Source organism: Heteronotia binoei, chromosome 14 (genome assembly GCF_032191835.1).
Source record: "Heteronotia binoei isolate CCM8104 ecotype False Entrance Well chromosome 14, APGP_CSIRO_Hbin_v1, whole genome shotgun sequence".
Lineage (NCBI taxonomy): Eukaryota > Metazoa > Chordata > Lepidosauria > Squamata > Gekkonidae > Heteronotia > Heteronotia binoei.
In genome coordinates, this window is record NC_083236.1 from 1,434,309 (window position 1) to 1,454,234 (window position 19,926).

Here is a 19,926-nt window from a genome sequence, read left to right on the forward strand (position 1 = left end):
AAGTTAAGCCTATTCCATTTCATCAAATCTTTGTCCATCTTACATCACAGTTTTTCATAATTATTTTTGAATAGATCAATATTCTTCATTGTTATCTCTATTCCAAGATATTTGACTTTAGTAGTGACCTCACAACCCGTCACCTTTTGCAATTCTTTTATTTTATTTGGTTGCATGTTTTTACATACTCCATTTTCTTAGCATCTGCTACTAACCCCAATGTAGAAACCTTGCATATCAAAGTAGCATTGAAATTATTGGGAACCCCGCTGTGAGTTCCTGTCCTTGGTACTTACAATTGCAACAATCCTTTGAAGATAAAATGCCTCGGGCAGCGAGAAGCTGTTCTTGTGACAACAGGAACCACAGAGAGATAAGGGGGACCTAACTTGTGAAATGTATCACCATACTGTGGGAATGCAGTCTTGTTTAGAAAAGTCTTTGATGTAATCTGAGTTAAAATGCCTTTGCACCAGAGGGAAGATATCAGTTCCAAAGAACCTTTGTTCAGAACCTTTGGAATATCAAAAATAAAGTCTTAACATTGTAATCAATAGAAGCCTACTTTCTTTGAGTCTCCATCGTCTGACAGGTAGATGGATTCATGGAGGGTAAGTCCATCTAACTATGGTGACTGAAGGGAGGCACTAAGCCTCTGAATTCCAGAGCCAAGAGGCAATGTTAGGGGAAGGCCTCGGCCTCTCTGCCCAGTTGTTGGCCCTCCAGAGGAACTGGTTGGCTAATGTGTGAGACAGGAGGCTGGACTAGATGGACCATCAGTCTGATCCTGCAGGGCTCTTCTGATGTTCCTATGGTTGCTGTACAGAGAAAGGCAACGACAAACCACCTCTGTTAGTCTTGAAAACCCTGCAGGTTTGCATAAGTCGGCTGCTACTTGATGGCACTTTACATACATGCACAAACACACACACACAATTCTAGAAATTTTGAAGTCATGGGGGGAGAGCTTTTTTCCCTCTGGTTTTGGGGGCAGGAGAATTAAAAATTTTGAAAAAATTTGAATGGATGCAGTAATTGCTATCCTATCAAACCCAAACCAACTTTACTGCTTTAGCATCAGAAAATGTATTTTAAAATATTCCATGAATAGTTCAAATATTGCTATTTTATATGCTATATAAGTTATAAGTATAGCATATAAAATAGCAATATTTGAACTATTCATGGAATTTAAAAGTTTCTAGAAGCAGCTCAATGCTAAAGGGAAACCTGCAAACCGATGTAGCTTATTGTGTCTTAACCCAAATACCTTCATTTTTGCAATATGAAGAGTACAAAAAAGAGTAAAACGGAGACACAAACTTTCTGTTAAATAAAATACCATCTATCATTTTGGTCTGGTAATAAGATCACACAACGGGCCAATTATAATGTTTGCGCAGCTAGTTATAGTTTCAGCTAGATACTACTGTCTTCTTTCTGTAGTGACTGGTTAGAGAGAACTCAGTTCTCAGTGACTCTTTCAGAGTTTTTTCTCTGAGACTTTGGTGCTGTTTCTGCCTGTCAAGCATGCGGGTTCAATGACGAGTCGAAGTTGATACAAAGACTACGTTTATTGATAGACCGATACTTTGGCCGAAGCCGTTCTTTGAGAAGAATGAAACCGATACATTGATACAAAACTCTTAAGGCTTACTTCAAAGGGATTCCAAAGGTGGGGGGACTCAGGGGAGCGTTCACACATAGAATATCAAAACTACGTACATTCCCAGGGCGTTATCAGACATTCGGCCTTGCTATGCCCAGATGGCTCATCCTCCCGGAGGAGAATTCATGGGAAGGTGCTGATTACTTTGTTCCCTTCACACTACCTCTAATTTAGCAGCCATAAAGCAGGAGGAAAGCCAGGAAGGAATAATAAACTAACAACATTTGGTTCTCTGGGATATTTCCCAGACTTGCCTCTGGCAAGGCCCTAAAACCATTGGTTATTGATCAGAATTAGCCATGCTTGACACTGCCCTTCTTCCTGCTGATCTTTTTTTCTCCTCCACCAATCTCACTCACTGTAAAAGGCAAAATATTCACTGGAATTTTTTCAGTACTGTCTCAAATTCCAATTTTTCCAACTCAGTTAAAGGTCTTGGGAAGGAAATGTGGGGGGGGATTCCCTCCTTTTTTCTGTCCGCCCCCCAGGCCTTCACAGCTCTAGACACAAATAAAAAGCATACTAGGAACCCCCTTACATGCGCACCTGCAATGGAAAGAACAATAATCACAAATCTTGTAAACAGGACAGAGAGGTTGGGTTGGAACGGGTGGAATTGGTTCAGGACTTCAGCTTCCAGCCCTTGGGGAGGGGCACCTCTTGTGGGCTAGAAGCCTTGGAGTGATCTTGGATGCCTCCCTTTCTGCTCAGGATCTTGCCGTGGTAACCCATACAATGGTAAATTCCAGACTAGGCCCAGGTCACTGCAGTGGCCAGATCTGCTTTTTACCACCTATGGCAGGTCAGACAATCAATCCCTTACTTTCTGCTCAGGATCTTGCCATGATAAATTCCAGACTAGATTTCTGTAATTCACTCTACATGAGCTTACCTTTGACCCTGACCTGGAGACTCCAACTGTGGGAGCTAGCCTGGTAACTGCTGCACCTAGGCCAGCGTGCATGCGACCAATGCTCTGCCAGCTGCATTGACTACCAGTTGAATACCTGATCCCATTCAGGGTATTGGTATTGACCTTTAAACCCCTGAGTGGCCTGGGTCCAGCATATCTCAGGGACCATCTCTTCCCATATATCCCCCAGAGAACCTTCCACTCCACTGATCAACATCTACTGCTTTTCCCTGGCCCAAAAGAGGTCCAGTTAGTTTCAACCAGGGCCAGGGCCTTTACTGTCCTGGTCCCTGCCTGGTGTAACAAGCTCCTACTGGAGATCAGGGCCCTAATGCAATGCCACAGGGCCTGTGTGACAGAACCGGCCCGATTCTGCCTTCAGACCCGGTCCCGTCAACTCCCTATTGAGTCGCCAACTCCTGGAGGGAGCTATTTCTCCTCCTGCCACTTGGGCTCGCTGCCACCACCTGCTCAGTCTAGGGGTTTAGATTGAGAGGAACAGGACTCCCAATCCCCCTCTCCAGCTATGAGGCCAGGCCTCAAGGTCCTCTGCCACCCTGTACTTGGGTATCACAGAGACCTCAGCACTTCTTTGGGGAACCGCTGGAGGATTGGCACCTTATCCAACTGCATGCCTTCCCCCTTCCCCGGGGCCCCCTTTATAAAGCAGCGTGGTCTAAGCAGTCGGGATCTATGTGGTACAGAGTTTGACTGCCAGCATTCCAAACAGTAAAAATATTTAATTAAAAGAGAAAAAGGAAAGAAAAGAGAAACAAAACAAAAACAGTTGCTTGTAAAAGGTTACACAGCACAGCACCCACATAGCAAACAGCATGACATAGAAAAGGTGGTTATAAACGCATCGTATTGTCCCTGGTCTAAACTTGCCCTGCCTTGAGAATGACTTACTTGGTCTGACTGCCTGGGGGCCTTCTTTTCCTGAGTCGGCCTATATTACAGTCAGGAGCCGCCATGCCCCCAACCTCCTCCTCTGAGCGCCAGCTGAGGACTCCCTTCTCTTCCTGCCTAACTCACATGCAAAGAACAAAAGAACTTCCTGCCGCTCTAGGAGGCTTTCCCCCTAGAGTTGCTGGTTTGGCTCTGGAAGGGAGGGGGAGTTGGAGGGAGGCTAGGCCAAAGCCTGCCTAGCAGTTTAGTGATCCCTCCCAATGAAGCACCAACATTGACTAAGATGGCGTTTCTCCACAGCCTGTGAAACGGAGCTGTTCCGCTAGGCCTTTGGTTGAGGCGGTGGACACCACACCAGCTGTCCTCCCTGCTCCAACCAGCCCCTCTCTTTGCCCACAGGACCATTCATATCATGCAGAAATGATCCCATCTGGTCTGCCTTTTCCAGCTGTGGGCCCCATATGAGATAATAGTTCATGTTGCCATCTTGATCATTTTAAATGGCATTGTAATTGATATTTTAATTGTCCATTGTAAAATGGTTTATGATGTCTTTGGTGGTTTTATGCTATTTGTTGTTACCTATCCTGAGCCCAAAGATATAAATAAACAATCAACCAAGCCCCAGAATGCCATCTGCCCATCCTTTCCATGTCTTGCTCAAGAAAATTCCGTCCTGGCCCCACCGATGCAGCCCCGGTTGGACAAGAGGGCCAGCTGCGGCCACTTGTTCTCCCTAGAACTACTGGAACCACCCAGAGGCACATGTGAAATCACAGTCAGCAGCAGAAGCACCTTCTGCTGCTGTTTTTACTCGGCCAGGCCTAGACTGCTGAGGCAGCAGCTGCAACCCCTGAGCTAACTGGAGAGGACTCAGTCAGCTACTCTGCTGCTGCTGAGGAAGTAGGGTGGCCACCGCAGGGTTGTGAACTTTGTGGAGGTTGAGGGAGGAGTTTGGGGTGGGGAAGGAGCACAAGGGGGGATTTTGTCATACTCTCCAAAGCCCCCATTTTCTGCAGAGGAACTGAGCATATAGGGCTGTCAGGTCTGTCACACAGGGTCTGCATCTGCAAGAAGTGTCAAGTCTGCAGATTCAATAATGAGTCGATGTAGATACAAAGAAACTAGTTTATTGATACTGGATACTGTTGGCCGAAGCCAGGGCTTGAAAAGACTGAAAACATACAGAAGATACATTGCATATAAGGAGTACTTCAAAGGCATTCCTACGGGCAGGGAAATTGTGCAGGGGACATTCACACATAGATGTTACAAATACATTCTCATGTTGATTAGGCGTACTGGCCTTGATGCTTTTCAGGCTCCTTCCTCTCCCCCGGGCCTGAGCTGAGAAGGTTCAGATAAGACTTTTCACACATAACCATTTCAAGGCAGGGAGATTCTCTAAGGAAGGGAGGGGGGAACAGGAGAAGGGTTGCTAGCAGCATTTGGTTATACTTTGGTTCTACCCAGCATGCTCTTTGGTTGAGCCAGAGTTAAAGCCAGACTTGACATACTGCCCCCCTAAGCTGCCTCTACTGCCCTGTTAGAACACTTCTGATGGAACCTCTTGATCAGGTCTGGGGCTGATATATCTTTTTCTGCCACCCACTCATTTCGCTGGAGGGAAAATGTTTCCATTTTATTAGGTAATGCAGGACCCCTCTTTTGACTTTAGAGTCCAGGATTTCTTGGACTTCGTGATGGTTCTGATTCCCAACTAGAATAGGTTGTGGGGAAGGTTCTCGAGGGTGCCAAACCGAAGCCCCGGGGTCCCGACGGAGTAAGCTGCAATGAAATACAGGATGCACTTTACTAAACATTTTTGGCAGCTCTAATTCTACCATTACCTGATTGATCACTCTCGAGATTCTGTAGGGTCCCAAGAACTTATATGCCAGTTTCTTGGAAGGTTGGCTGAGGGGCAGGTTCTTAGTAGACACGAATACAGAGTCCCCTACTTTGAAATCCCAAGCAAAGACATGGGACTTGTCATATTGCTTTTTGTAGGCTTCCTTAGCTGCCTCTAAGTTCTCCTGGATTGTTTTCCAGCTCCCGCTCGGCCCTTGCCACCATTGTTCAAAAGGTGTTGATTCAGCGGAAGGGACCCCCCCTGGCAACAGCGGCGTCGGCTTCTCCTCGTACCTGTGGACGGTGGAGAAGGGAGAAGCCTTGGTGGAGCAGGTCCACCCAGTCAGACTGTCGGTGGTTAATGAAACAATGTAAATATTGTTCTAGAAGTCCGTTTACGCGTTCCGTCTGTCCGTCCGTCTGTGGGTGGTAGGCGGAACGCAACCCCTGCTCTATTCCGGCTAGTTTGCAAAACTCCCGCCAGAAGTTGGCAACGAACTGCAGGCCACGGTCGCTAATGACCTTGTAGGGGAATGAGTGAAGCCGGACCATGTGGTTGAAGAACAGGATTGCTAGCTTCTTGGCTGTGGGTAATTGGGTGCACGGGATGAAATATGCTTGTTTAGAAAAAGTGTCCACTACCACCAAGATCACCATTTTCCCATGGGAGGGTGGTAGCTCTACAATAAAGTCCATTGATACCACTGACCAGGGGCGTTTGGCTGTTTCTAGGGGTTTGAGCAGCCCCGGGGCTTTACCACCCCTTTTCTTTGCCATGATGCAGATGGGGCATGAGGCTACGAAGTCTGACACGTCCTTTTTAAGGGACGGCCACCAGAACTGCCTACTGATAAATGGAGCTTCTTGACGTAGCCAAAGTGCCCTGGCAGTTTGTTTGAATGGCAGAATTGCAGCCCTTCCGCCCTTAGGTTTTTGGGAACATAGCGTTTTTCCCCTTTATACCACAGCCCGTCCCCTCCTTTTTGCACATCCCCAGGGCGGGCGTCTCCCTCCCTCTCCGTTTCCATGGCCAGTTTTTCGGTGCCCAGTTCCCCCAAGTCTCTCTTTTTCTGTGACCACGTAGTTACTGTGGCGGCCACCTGCGAGGGGGGAACTAAGGAGTCTACGACTTCCTCCCTCTGGCTCTCATGTTGCGGGAGGCGGGACAAAGCGTCCGCTAAGAGGTTCTTCACCCCCGGGATGTGCCTTAGCGTGAAATCAAATTTGGAGAAGAATCCCGCCCACCTAATTTGCTTTTTGCTCAACTTCCTCTTGCCTGTGAGGGCTTCGAGGTTCTTGTGGTCGGTCCAGATCTCAAACGGCATTTTGGCTCCTTCCAGCCAGGACCACCATGTTTTCAGAGCAAAAGTCTGAAAGCCTCTTTGTCCCATACTGACCAGTTCCTCTGCTCGCCTGAGAACTTTCTGGAGATATAGGCGCAAGGTCTTAGTCGCCCCTCCCCATCTTTCTGCATTAGCATGGCTCCGACGGCCACATCGGAAGCATCACATTGCACAATGAAGGGCCGTTGTTCATCGGGGTGGCTCAGGACCGGCTCACTAGTGAACAAGCGTTTCAGTTTATCAAAGGCCGTTGGGCACTTAGGGCTCCAACTGAGGTGGGCTCCCAGTCACTTCGCCTCAGGCCCCTTCCCTTTAGTTTTTAGCAACTCGGTCAGGGGGAGGGCGATCTGGGCGAACCCCTCTATGAAGGTCCTATAGAAATTTGCGAACCCGAGAAATGATTGGAGCTGTCTATGTATTCTCGGGGGAGCCCATTCTAACACTGCCTGTACCTTGGCTGGGTCCATCGCCAACCCCTTCCCCGACACCTGGAATCCCAAATAATCCAATTCGGCCTTATGGAATTCACATTTAGACAACTTGGCGTACAACTGATGTTTCAACAGAGTGCTTAGCACCTCTCTCACTAACTTCACATGAGACTGTTCGTCTTGTGAGTAAATAATGATGTCATCCAGGTACACCACCACCCCCTTGAATAAAAACTTCCTTAGCACATCGTTTCTAAAGTTCATGAATACTCCCGGGGCCCCCTGTAGTCCGAAGGGCATGCCTAGGTATTCAAACTGTCCCATAGGCGTGTTAAACACAGTCTTCCACTCGTCCCCCTCCTTTATGCGCACTCGGAAGTACGCGTCTCTCAAGTCCAGCTTGGTGAAGATCTTGCCCTCAGATACTATGCTTAGCAAATCTCGGATGAGGGGGATGGGGTAGGCATTGGTCGTGGAAATCGCGTTAATCCCGCGAAAGTCTGTGCAAAGTTTAAGCGAGCCATCCTTCTTCCTAAACAGTACCGGGGCCGCGTGGGGGGCAGTTGCCGGTCTGATAAATCCTCTCTCCAAATTCTGGTCTAAGAATTTGCAGAGCTCCTTCTTCTCCGCCCAGCCCATGGGGTATAATTTGGCTCTGGGCAAAGTTTCCCTCGGGATTAGTTCCATGGCACAGTCCGTGTTCCAGTGGGGAGGTAATTGGTTTGCCCCTTGTTCGCTAAATACCCCCATCAAGTCCCGGTAAGGCTTCAGGACGATGTGGGTCTCCTCCACCTACAGACCCTCTCCTTGGCCACCAGAGCACGCAGCCCCCAAGCAGGATCACAGAGGTGCGTCTTACAAAGGGGGTCTATGAACCTAATGGTCTGTGCCCCCCACCTTATGCGGGGTTTGTGCTTCTCTAACCAACCCACCTGCAGGACTACGGGGTAGGAGCACGAGGGGGCAATGACGAAAGATTCCTGGTCCCAGTGTTCCTCAATCCCCATCGGCAAGACCTGGGTCTCAAGTCTGCACGGCTCCCCTCTCATCACGGACCCATGCATTTGCTCGAACTGCATCGGACAGGGTAGCGGAGAGCTTTTGAGTCCCAGCGCTTCCATTAGGTTGGGGGTGATCAGCTCCCGATTACACCCTGAGTCTATTAGGGCCCGCACCTGCATGAACCTTTTCAGTTTAGGGTTCAGCAACTTCACTACTACAAAATACAACCGTCCTGTCACGCTCACCCTCAGCGGTGCCGGCTCCTCCTTGATCTGCTGGTTGGCACCCTTTAAAGCAGGTTGTTCTCGTTTCCCACCGGCTCGGATGCCCAAGCCAGGTTGCTTAGCTCCGCTGACAGCAGCACTTCCTCTCCGGTTCCTCGACCACTGCGCGGCTGCTCTTCGCCGCTTCCTTAGGGCAGCCGGTTGGTTTCTTGGGGGTCGGGGTGCCTGACTTCTGCCCCCCTTGTGGGACCTTAGGGGAGGCTGGGCAGCTGGAAGCGAGGTGATTTGGGTCGCCACAACGGAAAGACTTGCGAGGTCCCGCAGCCACCCCCCTCCCACTGCTTTCTTAGGCTCAGCCTTCGGGGGGGGGGATTTTTTGCAGCCCCTTCCCGGATTGGTGTTGATGTTACATCGCCAACCGCTTCATGTTGGCCTTGACCTCTCCTGCCAGTTGTATCCATCCTACTAGAGTTGTAGGTCTAGCCTGAGTGAGGGCCCGATCCAGGATGCTGGTGTTCAGCCTCCTGGTGAAGTGCTCGATTTTCATAAGCTCACTCCACCCCCGCACCTTGGCCGCGTTGGTCTGGAACTCCGCGGCGTACTTGCGAATGGTTCGGGAACCCTGTTGCATGTCCCGCAAGGCGGCCAGAGCTCTCGTCTCCTGGAGCGGGTCCTCGTACTGGGCCAACAGAGCCTGAAGGAAAGTTTGCACATAGTCCAGTTCCGGGCTCATGGGTTCGTAGAGGCTCACGTACCATCTTTTGGTGGCTCCCTTCAATTTTGACCCCAGATAGTCCACTCAGCTGAACTCCTCGGGGAAGGTGTTCCCCCAGTAGTACATGTAGCTGTTGGCTTGGATGGCAAAGTATTCCACCTCATCTGGGTCCCCGTCAAAGGTGGCATCCATCTCTCTGCTTCGCCCTCCATCTCTTGGGCCCGCTGGCGCTCCCGGCTGTGGGACTTGCCCTGCCAGTGGCGGCGCTGGGGCTTGTAGCGGGGCTGCGGGGGGTTGAGCCGGTGGAGGCTGAGGAGGTCTCCGTGGCCCGGGTAGTCCTAGGGCACGGGAGATCTTGGCGGACATAGCCTGCATCTCGTCTTTCAGGCCCTTGATCGCTCCATCTACTTCTTTTCAGACCATAGCCCGAAACATGTGGGCGTCGTCCTCGTGCATGTCCTTTATTAGCAGTTCCTCTCCTCCCTTCTCCTCCCCCTCGGTGTTTTCCTCCTGCTCTGGGACATCAAGGGCGGCTTCTGCTTCGCCCGACTCCAGGGAACCTGGGTTGGTGGATTCCATCTCAGTCAACCGCACCCTCCTCATGTGGCGGGTCAGGATTGCATCCCTCCAGGCAGGTGCCTCGTCCATGGTGGTAGTTGAGCTCCTCGGCCAGTACTGCTGGGGAGTGATCACGAGCTGGAAGTGTGGAGGGGAAACCGCGGCTCGCTTGGCATTTAGTGCGTGCAAAAATGCCGCCGGCTCTTCCTCCAAGTATGGAAGTTCTCTGTCTCCTGGAACCTTTTCGGCCATCAGGTTACAAAGTTGCCAGGGTGGATGAGTTCTAAAGGGAGTCTTTTCAAAATGTCAAGTCTGCAGATTCAATAACGAGTCGATGTAGATACAAAGAAACTAGTTTATTGATACTGGATACTTGTGGCTTAAGCCAGGGTTTGAAAAGACTGAAGGCATACAGTAGATACATTTCATATAAGGAGTACTTCAAAGGCATTCCTACAGGCAGGGAAATTGTGCAGGGGACATTCACACATAGATGTTACAAATACATTCTCATGTTGATTAGGCGTACTGGCCTTGATGCTTTTCAGGCTCCTTCCTCTCCCCCGGGCCTGAGCTGAGAAGGTTCAGATAAGACTTTTCACACATCACCATTTCAAAGCAGGGAGAGCCGGTTTGGTGTAGTGGTTAAGTGTGCAGACTCTTATCTGGGAGAACCGGGTTTGATTCCCCACTCCTCCACTTGCACCTGCTAGCATGGCCTTGGGTCAGCCATAGCTCTGGCAGAGGTTGTCCTTGAAAGGGCAGCTGCTGTGAGAGCCCTCTCCAGCCCCACCCACCTCACAGGGTGATTGTTGTGGGGGAGGAAGGTAAAGGAGATTTGTGAGCCGCTCTGAGACTCTTCGGAGTGGAGGGCGGGATATAAATCCAATATCTTCTGTCTTCTTCTCTAAAGAAGGGAGGGGGGAACAGGAGAAGGGTTGCTAGCAGCATTTGGTTATACTTTGGTTCTACCCAGCATGCTCTTTGGTTGAGCCAGAGTTAAAGCCAGACTTGATAAGAAGGAAAATTATTATTTTCTCCTCAGCTTTGCCTGCACTCATAGTGACTAAAGTGGCCACCAGAAATGTTTTCATCTGCATTCCCAATATAGAGAATAATGCAACATGTCGTGAGGAAGATCCTCAAGCTCTGCCCTGCCACAGACACAAATACACTGAGCAACTTGTTTGCTTTAGTAATATCCTGCTAATGGGTCAGATTGTTTGGTTTGGAAGGGAATGGCTTGAAAGTGAATGGCTGTAAAGGCCGGTCTTAAGTTGTAAAACGTGATGTTAGATAACTAATGGGTTCTGTTGTAATCCACTTTGAGCCATTTGAGCCAGGGGGAGAATTTGGAGCCCATTATTGTATGCCTATCCATCAAGGCATCAGCAGTGTAAACCCATTCATGGTGTGTGGAACTAACCTGGGGAACCCCCTGGGGGTCAACTAGGAAAGAATATTGATTAAGAATGCTATTATACCTAGTGACCAGGTGCTATGGATAAGGTGAAGCATTGTCTTGACTGATGGGAGGCTGCGCCTTTCATCTGATTACACCAGAACTTAATTACAACAACATGTACCCAAGTTTGAAGGCCAAGTTTGGCTTGCATCAAGGAAACTGTAGTGCCCTTAGGCAGAGCTACGATTTTTAAAAAAGATTTTGAAAAGGGTCCAGGCAAATAGGTATGAAAAACCTCAGCTTGAGACCCTGGAGAGCCATTGCCAGTCTGAGAAGACAATACTGACTTTGATGGACCGAGGGTCTGATTCAGTATAAGGCAGCTTCATATGTTCAAATGCCTCAGGTTGTTGATTGGTACATCATTTCAGCCCCTATTTTCTACTCTATATAGAAGTTCGGCTATCACTTTGCTCTGATACAATTTCAGGACTGGATAAATCAAAAAGTAGGCTTTGGTATGGTAGAATTTAGATGACTCCAGTGTCCAATGAAGTATGGATTTTACAGTTTCCAAATGGGACTTCTAGGAGAATGTTTCACAGAAGGTAACTCCAAGCTACTTCACGTCCTGGCATTAATCAATAGGAGTATTGTCAGTGGATCACTGGAATTTGTAGGGTTTTTCCCCAAAGACCTTTCCGTTGGTGTAGCTAATACTTAGGGATTCTTTGTTACAAAGAATCCATCTTTTTGCATCTTTGGCAGGTGCAGCAACTAGTTCCATACCTCTCTACCCACGACTTGGCTACAGTGATCCACGCAACAGCCACTTCCAGATTAGACTACTGGAACTTGCATCTGATCCAGAAATTGCAGCTGGTGCAGAATGCAGTGGCATATGTGCTAATAGTGATGTCTCTGTGGGCACACATATAGAGAGCCAGTCTGGTGTAGTGGTTAAGTGTGCGGACTCTTATCTGGGAGAACCGGATTTGATTCCCCACTCCTCCACTTGCAGCTGCTAGCATGGCCTCGAGTCAGCCATAGCTCTCACAAGAGGTCCTTGAAAGGGGGCAGCTGCTGTGAGAGTCCTCTCAGCCCCACCCACCTCACAGGGAGTCTGTTGTGGGGGAGGAAGGGAAAGGAGACTGTGAGCCACTCTGAGACTCTTTGGAGTGGAAGGTGGGATATAAATCCAATATCTTCTTCTATATAGCCTGTGCTCCACGAACTGTACTGGCTGCTGATCCAGTTCCGGATCTGTTCCAGAGTTTTCGTAATAACCTTTAAGGCAGGGGTGGCCAACGGTAGCTCTCCAGATGTTTTTTGCCTACAACTCCCATCAGCCCCAGCCATTGGCCATGCTAGCTGCGGCTGATGGGAGTTGTAGGCAAAAAACATCTGGAGAGCTACCGTTGGCCACCCCTGCTTTAAGGCCATAAGTGATGAGGGACCAACATACCTTTGGGACAGCCTCTCCTCGTATGTGGCCTGTCGAGCAGATCAACATCTTCTGGTGATCTCTGGCCCCAAAGATGTCCCACTTGCCTCGACTAGGGCCAGAGCGTTCTTGGCCCTGGTCCCAGCCTGGTGGAATGAGCTCCCGCTAGAGATCAGGGCCCTGTGGGACCTTCTGCAGTTCTGCCAGACAGAGCTCTTCCGATGGGCTTTTGAGTGAGGCAGCAGGTGTCATTTACCCACCAAGACCTTCCTGTTATTTCTCTGGAAATGGGTGTTATTGATGATGATGATGTTCCCTCAGGCGCTGAAGATAAATTTATTGGAACAATTTATGACTACTGGATCGCTTGGAATATAATGTCATTAGTTTCTGGATGTCATAATTTTATTGTACAGTAGTGGTTCTAAACTGGAATAGTTTTAAAAATATTTAAATGTGTATTTTATTGTTCTAAGTAAGGGGGCTACGACATATCCCAGTTTAATTCTCTGTTTAATTCCTCTGCTTATTGTAATGTCCTCTGTCAGAGAGCCAGAAAAGCCCAGAATTCCTGTTTTTTTTAAGGGAGATTGTGACGGAACCGGCCCGATTCTGCCTTCAGACCCGGTCCCGTCAGCTCCCTATTGAGTCGCCAACTCCTGGAGGGAGCTATTTCACCTCCTCCCACTTGGGCTCGCTGCCACCACCTGCTCAGTCTAGGGGTTCAGATTGAGAGGAACAGGACTCCCAATCCCCCTCTCCAGCTCCGAGGCCAGGCCTCAAGGTCCTCTGCCACCCTGCACTTGGGTTTCACAGAGACCTCAGCACTTCTTTGGGGCACCCCTGGAGGATTGGCACCTTATCCAACTACATGCCTTCCCCCTTCCCCGGGGCCCCCTTTTATAAAGCAGCGTGGTCTAAGGCGGTTGGGGATCTATGTGGTACAGAGATGGACTGCCAGCATTTAAAACAGTAAAAATATTTAATTAAAAGAGAAAAAGAAAAGAAAAGAAGAACAAAACAAAAACAGTTGCTTGTAAATGGTTAGCACAGCACAGCACACGCACAGCAAACAGCATGACAAAGAAAAGTTGATTATAAACGCATCCTATTGTCCCTGGTCTAAACTGGTCCTGTCTTGTGGACGACTTACTTGGTCTGACTACCTGGGGGCCTTTTCCTGCGTACATAGGCCTCTTCCCCAGACAGGAGCTCCCAGGCTCACATCCTTCTCCGTTGAGTGCTAGCTGAGAACTCCCCTCTCTTCCTGCCTACCACATGCCAAGAACAAAAGAACTTCCTGCCGCTCTAGGAGACTTTCCCCCTAGAGTTGTTGGTTTGGCTCTGGAAGGGAGGGGGGGTTGGAGGGAGGCTAGGCCAAAGCCTGCTTAGGAGTTTCATGTTTTCCCTCCCAATGAAGCACCAACATTGACTAAAATGGCGTTTCTCCACAGAGATATTTGTCTGTATTGGTGTCTGCCAGCTTACACCAAAGTCTGTCTCTGTTGGCTGAATTCAATGTAACAGCTAGGTCCATGAACATCATGCAAAGGTATTTAATGGATTCTTTATACATTGTGTAGTGTAGTGTCATGCAATGATCTGTAGTGCTTTGTTCTTTCCTGCAGCCTGCTTGTTTTGGGTGAATGACCTCGTTAGCCGTCTCCCACTCCTCCAGCTTACTAAATTTTTTCTGTAAGGTTTAGATGCTATATCCAACAGGATTATTGGTTGATAATTACTAGGGTCAAGCTTACTGCCCTTTTAAAATGTAGTGACTAGTGTCCTTTCTTTCCAGCCCACTGGGAAAATCTCATTGAGTTGATGCAGGTAAACCATTTGGCAAGAATTGGTGCCCACCAATCAGGAAATATTTAAATAACCCTAGGGACTCATGTCTTCTCCAGGAGCTTTGTTTGAGAGGGAATTGGGCCTCTTGGGAGATCATTTATAATTCCAGAGGGTTGCAGCCCTATGTGAAAGGAAGGAAGGGTCCCATTTGACCACCCAGAAGAGTCTGCTGGAGATCATGAGATGTGTGTGGACAAAAGCCATGTGAGGCAGAGGCTGTAATAATGAGCAGAGTTGGGTGAGGTTTGAATGGGAAAGCTGGCTGGCTCAACCCCACACATCCCATCACTTCACCTAATTGATCAGGCAGCTGAAACTCCCAATCAAACCAACTTCTCCCAGCCTTTAAAAGAAAAAGACAGTGGGAACAAAGTTCCTGCTCAATGTAATTATGCTAATCAAACAAATATTTGAATGCTCTTGTTCTGTTCCTTGTCCCCTCAAATTCCCTTTCCTCAGGACTGAATCATTCTTCCAGCTTTTGTGATAGCACTCTGAAACCCTGGAAATGGTTCAGATAGCTCTCTTGAAGTGAAGTTCCCCAAACAGCTTTCATTTTTAGTAAGGACCCAAACATAAAGGCTTTGATTAGTTCATTTGCCTCTTTCCTCCTTATGTCTCATTTTGGATTGAGCAGCGTACCCAGTAAATTTCTTTGTTTGCTAATAAGCATGTGAATACAAAGCCTGTTTTGTTGGTTGGTTGTTCTGTAGTTAGTTGCAATTCATTTTGAGCTTTTTCTTTACTTTGTTAAGGCTGTAGTCCTTTGTGTGCTTGGGCATGAAGGAACTTACACAGTTAACATACAGAAGAATTTGCACACAATCTTTTTCTAAAAATTTATCCTTTGCTACACTTTTGTGCGCTTCTGTATGAGTGTTTTTGATTATTAAAAATATGGTTATATTGGTTTTCTAATATTTTTGCTTTTCTGTGGATTTAATGGTGTACTTCTAATGCAGCCTTTTAAATAAACTGCCACCCATTCTGACCATAGGTGGTGGTCTGACTTTGCAACCCCATGGACCAAGTCACGCCAGGCCCGCCTGTCTTCCACCATCCTCCAAAGTCTGCTCAAATTCGTGTTTGTTACATCAGTAACGCTGTCCAGCCATCTTATCTTTTGTCGTCCCCTTCTTCTTTTGCCTTCTGTCTTTCCCAGCATCAGGGTCTTCTCCAGTGAGTGCTCCCTTCTCATTTGGTGGCCAAAGTATTTGAGCTTCAGCTTCAGCATCTGACCTTCCAGGGAACAGTCTGGGTTGATTTTGCTTAGGACTGACTGGATCTTCTAGCAGTCCAAGGAACTCTCAAGAGTCTTCTCCAATACCACAGCTCAAAAGCATCTATTCTTCTGCGCTCACGCTTCCTTATGGTCCAGCTCTCACAACCATACTTTACTACTGGGAATACCATCACTTTTATACGGACTTTTGTTGGCGGTGATGTCTACTTTTTATTATACTGCCCAGGTTCGCCATGGCTGTCCTTCCAAGGAGCAAACGTCTTTTAATTTCATGACTGCAGTCACCATCTGCAGTGATCTTGGATCCCAGAAATGTGAAGTCTGTCACTAGTTCCATGTCTTCCCCTTCTATTTGCCAAGGACTACCTGCTAATGAACACTAAAAAAATATCATATAATCTTTCTGGTCTAGAGAGTACATTAATTTTATCCGAGTCAAATGCAAGTCTTTATTCAAGATCCACTTAGCACCCTTTTACAGTATTAAACAACAAACTGGGAACCTGCAAGACTCATGGGGGAGGGAAAGCCCCCCCCCCCCCCCATGCCATGTTCCCCACTGCTGACTATGATTTTGCCAAATATCAGCTAGCATTCTTTATTTAGGGGTTTAACTCCCCTCCCCTTTAAGTTTTGGGATTTTCCCACACATCTGGGTAGAAAAATCCCCTGTATCTGTGTATATTTTCAAAAATATCTGCATTTGGGGGCCTTTGTTCAGAATTAGATATACATATGCTGATGTATTTGCCATGTAATAATCATAGTGCTGGAAAGATCTATTATTGTATGACTTCACCAGCTGTACATGTGGAAGCAAGGTCATTTTTGACTAGTTCTTGTCTTTCCTGTAGGATGTTAGACGTAGTCAGTCTAATAGATGCTGATAGACTGAGTACCTGCCTGCTTGATCCATAGTCCTCATGACTGGTCAAGGCCAGTGACAAGGGGATATATACATCACTGCTGGCAAGGAATTTTGGGCTTGGGTATCATCAATATGCAGGCAACATCCAGCTGTATCTGTTGTTGGGGACCGGTCAGCCACCATCATGCAGAATCTGGCTGAGGGATTAGAGGCTGTGATGTGTTGGCTAAGGAAGAGCAGGCTGAAGCTGAATCCATCAAAGACAGAGGTTCTGTGGCTGGGTGTGTGTGTGAGATTGGGACTGGACATTGGGAGTGCCATAGACACCAGCATCATCTGTCAAGAGCCTGGGTGTGATGCTGGATACCTCCCTCTCAATGGAGGCCCAAGTCATGCATATTGTTGAAGTGGCATTCTTTCCATCTTCACCAAGCTTGGCAACTAGCTCCTTTCTTATCATGTTCTGACTTGGCTACAGTGATCTATGCAACGGTCACCTCCAGATTTGACTATTGTAACTCATTCTATGCTGGCCTACCCTTTAGACTGATCCAGAAACTCCAGTGGGTCCAGAATGTGGTGGTGCAAGTCCTAACATAAACACCATGGATTGCACATGTTGAATTAGTGCTGCACCAGCTATGCTGGCTCCTGGTGGAGTACCAAGTCAGATTCAAGGTTTTGGTTTTGACCTTTAAGGCTTTGAGTGGTCTGAGACCAATATATGTGGGACCATCTTCTCTGTTATGTCCCTGGAAGAGCACTGTGCTCCACTGGTAACAACTCTCTGGTGATCTCCAACCCTAAGGAGGTCTGGCTGTCCTCAACCAAGGCCACAGCCTTTTCAGTCCTGGCCTCTCTGCCAGATAACATCAGTGTCCTGCAGGACCTTATGCAATTCCACAGGACTTGCAAGGCAAAGATGTCCCACTGGACTTTTGGCTGAGAACACAAACAATTTGTCATCTGGCTGGCACCTTCCATCTTTTGCACACACACACCCCTCCCCACAGATACTTTGTAAGTTTTCCTTTTCCCCCTCCATGTTGATTAAAACTCATAGGGCAACATCTGGGTTTTTCTTGAAAATTTTAACTTAAGCTGTTGTGTTGGTTTTTAACTCATATATTGTTTTTGTCATATATGTTGTACATTACCCGGAGCCAAGTGTAAACTGGGGCAATTAATTAGTCTTATAAATAACAATAATAATAATCTTCTGCTCCCCTTTATGTAGATTAGCTATGAGCAATTACTGCTCCGGCTGGGGCCATAGGCATAAGAAAACAAATGTATTCTTGGTGTTACAACATAAAAGTGTGGAGCCACAGGATGGTGCTTAATTTATACATGGAAATTATGTGTTTTGATAACATGGCCATTTCTTTCCATGCAATAGGTCTCCAACTATGGCTGGTGGATTGTTCGCTGTCAACAAAAATTACTTCAGCTACCTGGGCTCTTATGACATAGGGATGGAAGTCTGGGGTGGAGAAAACCTTGAATTTTCATTCCGGGTAAGTAACTGGAAGCCCCTTGGCTGTTGGATGGTCCGACAATGGATTGCTTCAGTCGACTCATATTAGAGGATGTAGACAGGATCCTAGCTGCAGTGAAATCTACCACCTGCCCCCTGGATCCCTGTCCATCCTGGCTCGTGAAGGCTTGCCAGGATGGTATTAGGGATTCACTGGATGATATTGTTAATCTGTCCCTGACAAGTGGGATATTCTCAGAGATGCTAAAGGAGGCTGTAATTCACCCGCTTTTGAAAAAACCTTTGCTAGACCCTAGTGTGCTAGCTAACTACCGCCCAGTCTATAACTTGCCATTTCTGGGAAAGGTAGTGGAGAAAGCGGCAGCGGAGCAGCTGCAGGTTTTCCTGGATTAAACATCCACCCCGGACCCATTCCAGTCCTGCTTCCGCCCAGGCCATGGGACAGAGATGGTGCTAGTCGCCCTCACAGACGACCTAAGAAGCATCTGAACCAAGGCGGGTCAGCATTGCTGATTCTTCTTGACCTATCAGCAGCATTTGACACAGTCAACTACGACCTATTGACCCACCACCTTGCTGTTGCCGGGGTTTGGGGGGTGGCCTTACAATGGTTTTCCTCCTTCCTCCGGGGACGGGGACAAAGTGTGATGCTTGGCAGGCAGACTTCCCTGTGGCACCCACTTATATGTGGAGTGCCGCAGGGAGCTATTCTCTTGCCTACATTATTTAACATCTATATGCGCCCCCTCGCCCAGATTGCCCGAGGTTTCAGATTGGGTTGTCATCAGTATGCTGATGACACCCAACTCTATCTGTTGATGGACGGCAGACTGTCTTCCGCCCCTGAACAGTTGTTGGAGGCGTTAGGAGTCGTGGCTGGATGGCTACAGCAGAGTCGACTGAAGTTAAATCCAACTAAGACGGAGGTCCTGTACCTGAATCGAGGGGAGGTGGGTCCGTGCATCCAGCTCCCAGCCCTGGACAGGGCCACTTTGGTACTGGCCCAGCGGGTGAAGAGTCTGGGAGTGATTCTGGATGCCTCCCTTTCCATGGAGGCCCAGGTCACAACAGCTGCGCGGTCTGCCTTCTTCCACCTACAGCAGATCAGGCAACTAGCACCATATCTATCCTCCCAAAATTTGGCTACAGTGATCCATGCAATGGTCGCTTCCAGGCTGAATTACGCTGGCCTGCCCCTGAAACTGATCTGGAAACTGCAGCGGGTGCAGAATGCAGCAGCTCGCCTGCTGACTGCATCACCTATACAGGTGAGCATACGGCTGGCGCTCCATGACCTGCACTGGCTGCCTATAGAGTACCGGATCTGTTTCAAGGTGTTAGTTTTGACTTTTAAAGCCTTACGTGGTCTGGGACTAACATACCTACGGGACCGTCTCCTTCCATATACGCCCCGGAGGTCGCTTCGTTTGGCCTTCCAGGATCTTCTGACAGTCCCTGGCCCAAGGGATGCCCATCTTGCCTCTACCAGGGCCAGGACTTTTTTGGTCCTGGCCCCAACCTGGTGGAATCAGCTCCCAATAGAGATCCAGGCCCTACCTGGCCTACTGGCCTTTCTTAGGGCCTGTAAAACGGAGCTGTTCTGCAAGGTCTTTGGATGAGGCAGTGGGCATCCATCTATTAGATTGGTTGGCCTCCCCCTATGCCTTTATGGCCCACTGCATCACTGTATTGTGGAGCTATGCCATCTTGCTCATATCACCTTGCTGAACTAACTTACTGCACTTACTGAATGTCGAATTTGTCTTTTATTATGGTTTTATTGTGTTTTTAATCTAAATTGTTGTACTCCACTCTGACCCCCCAAAAGGGGGAAGGGGCAGAATAGAAATAAACTATTAATAATAATAATAATAATAATAATAATAATAATAATGTTATTGGAAGTCTTCCTCTAGCCCTCCCTCATTTAGTTCCACATGCAACTGGTATGAACGTGTGTTGGTATTTCTGAGAGAATATCCTAGTCATAGTATGCCCCGTG

At 48.0% G+C, this 19,926-nt stretch overlaps 1 protein-coding gene across 1 annotated transcript in view; it reads left to right on the forward strand.

Moving 5' to 3' along the window:
* GALNT12 (polypeptide N-acetylgalactosaminyltransferase 12) overlaps positions 1–19,926 on the forward strand; it is a 119,174-nt gene that overhangs the window by 40,795 nt on the left and 58,453 nt on the right. The window contains exon 5 of the mRNA XM_060254501.1: positions 17,826–17,943. Within this exon, the coding sequence (XP_060110484.1) occupies positions 17,826–17,943 (118 nt within the window). The remainder of the gene's footprint in view (positions 1–17,825; positions 17,944–19,926) is intronic.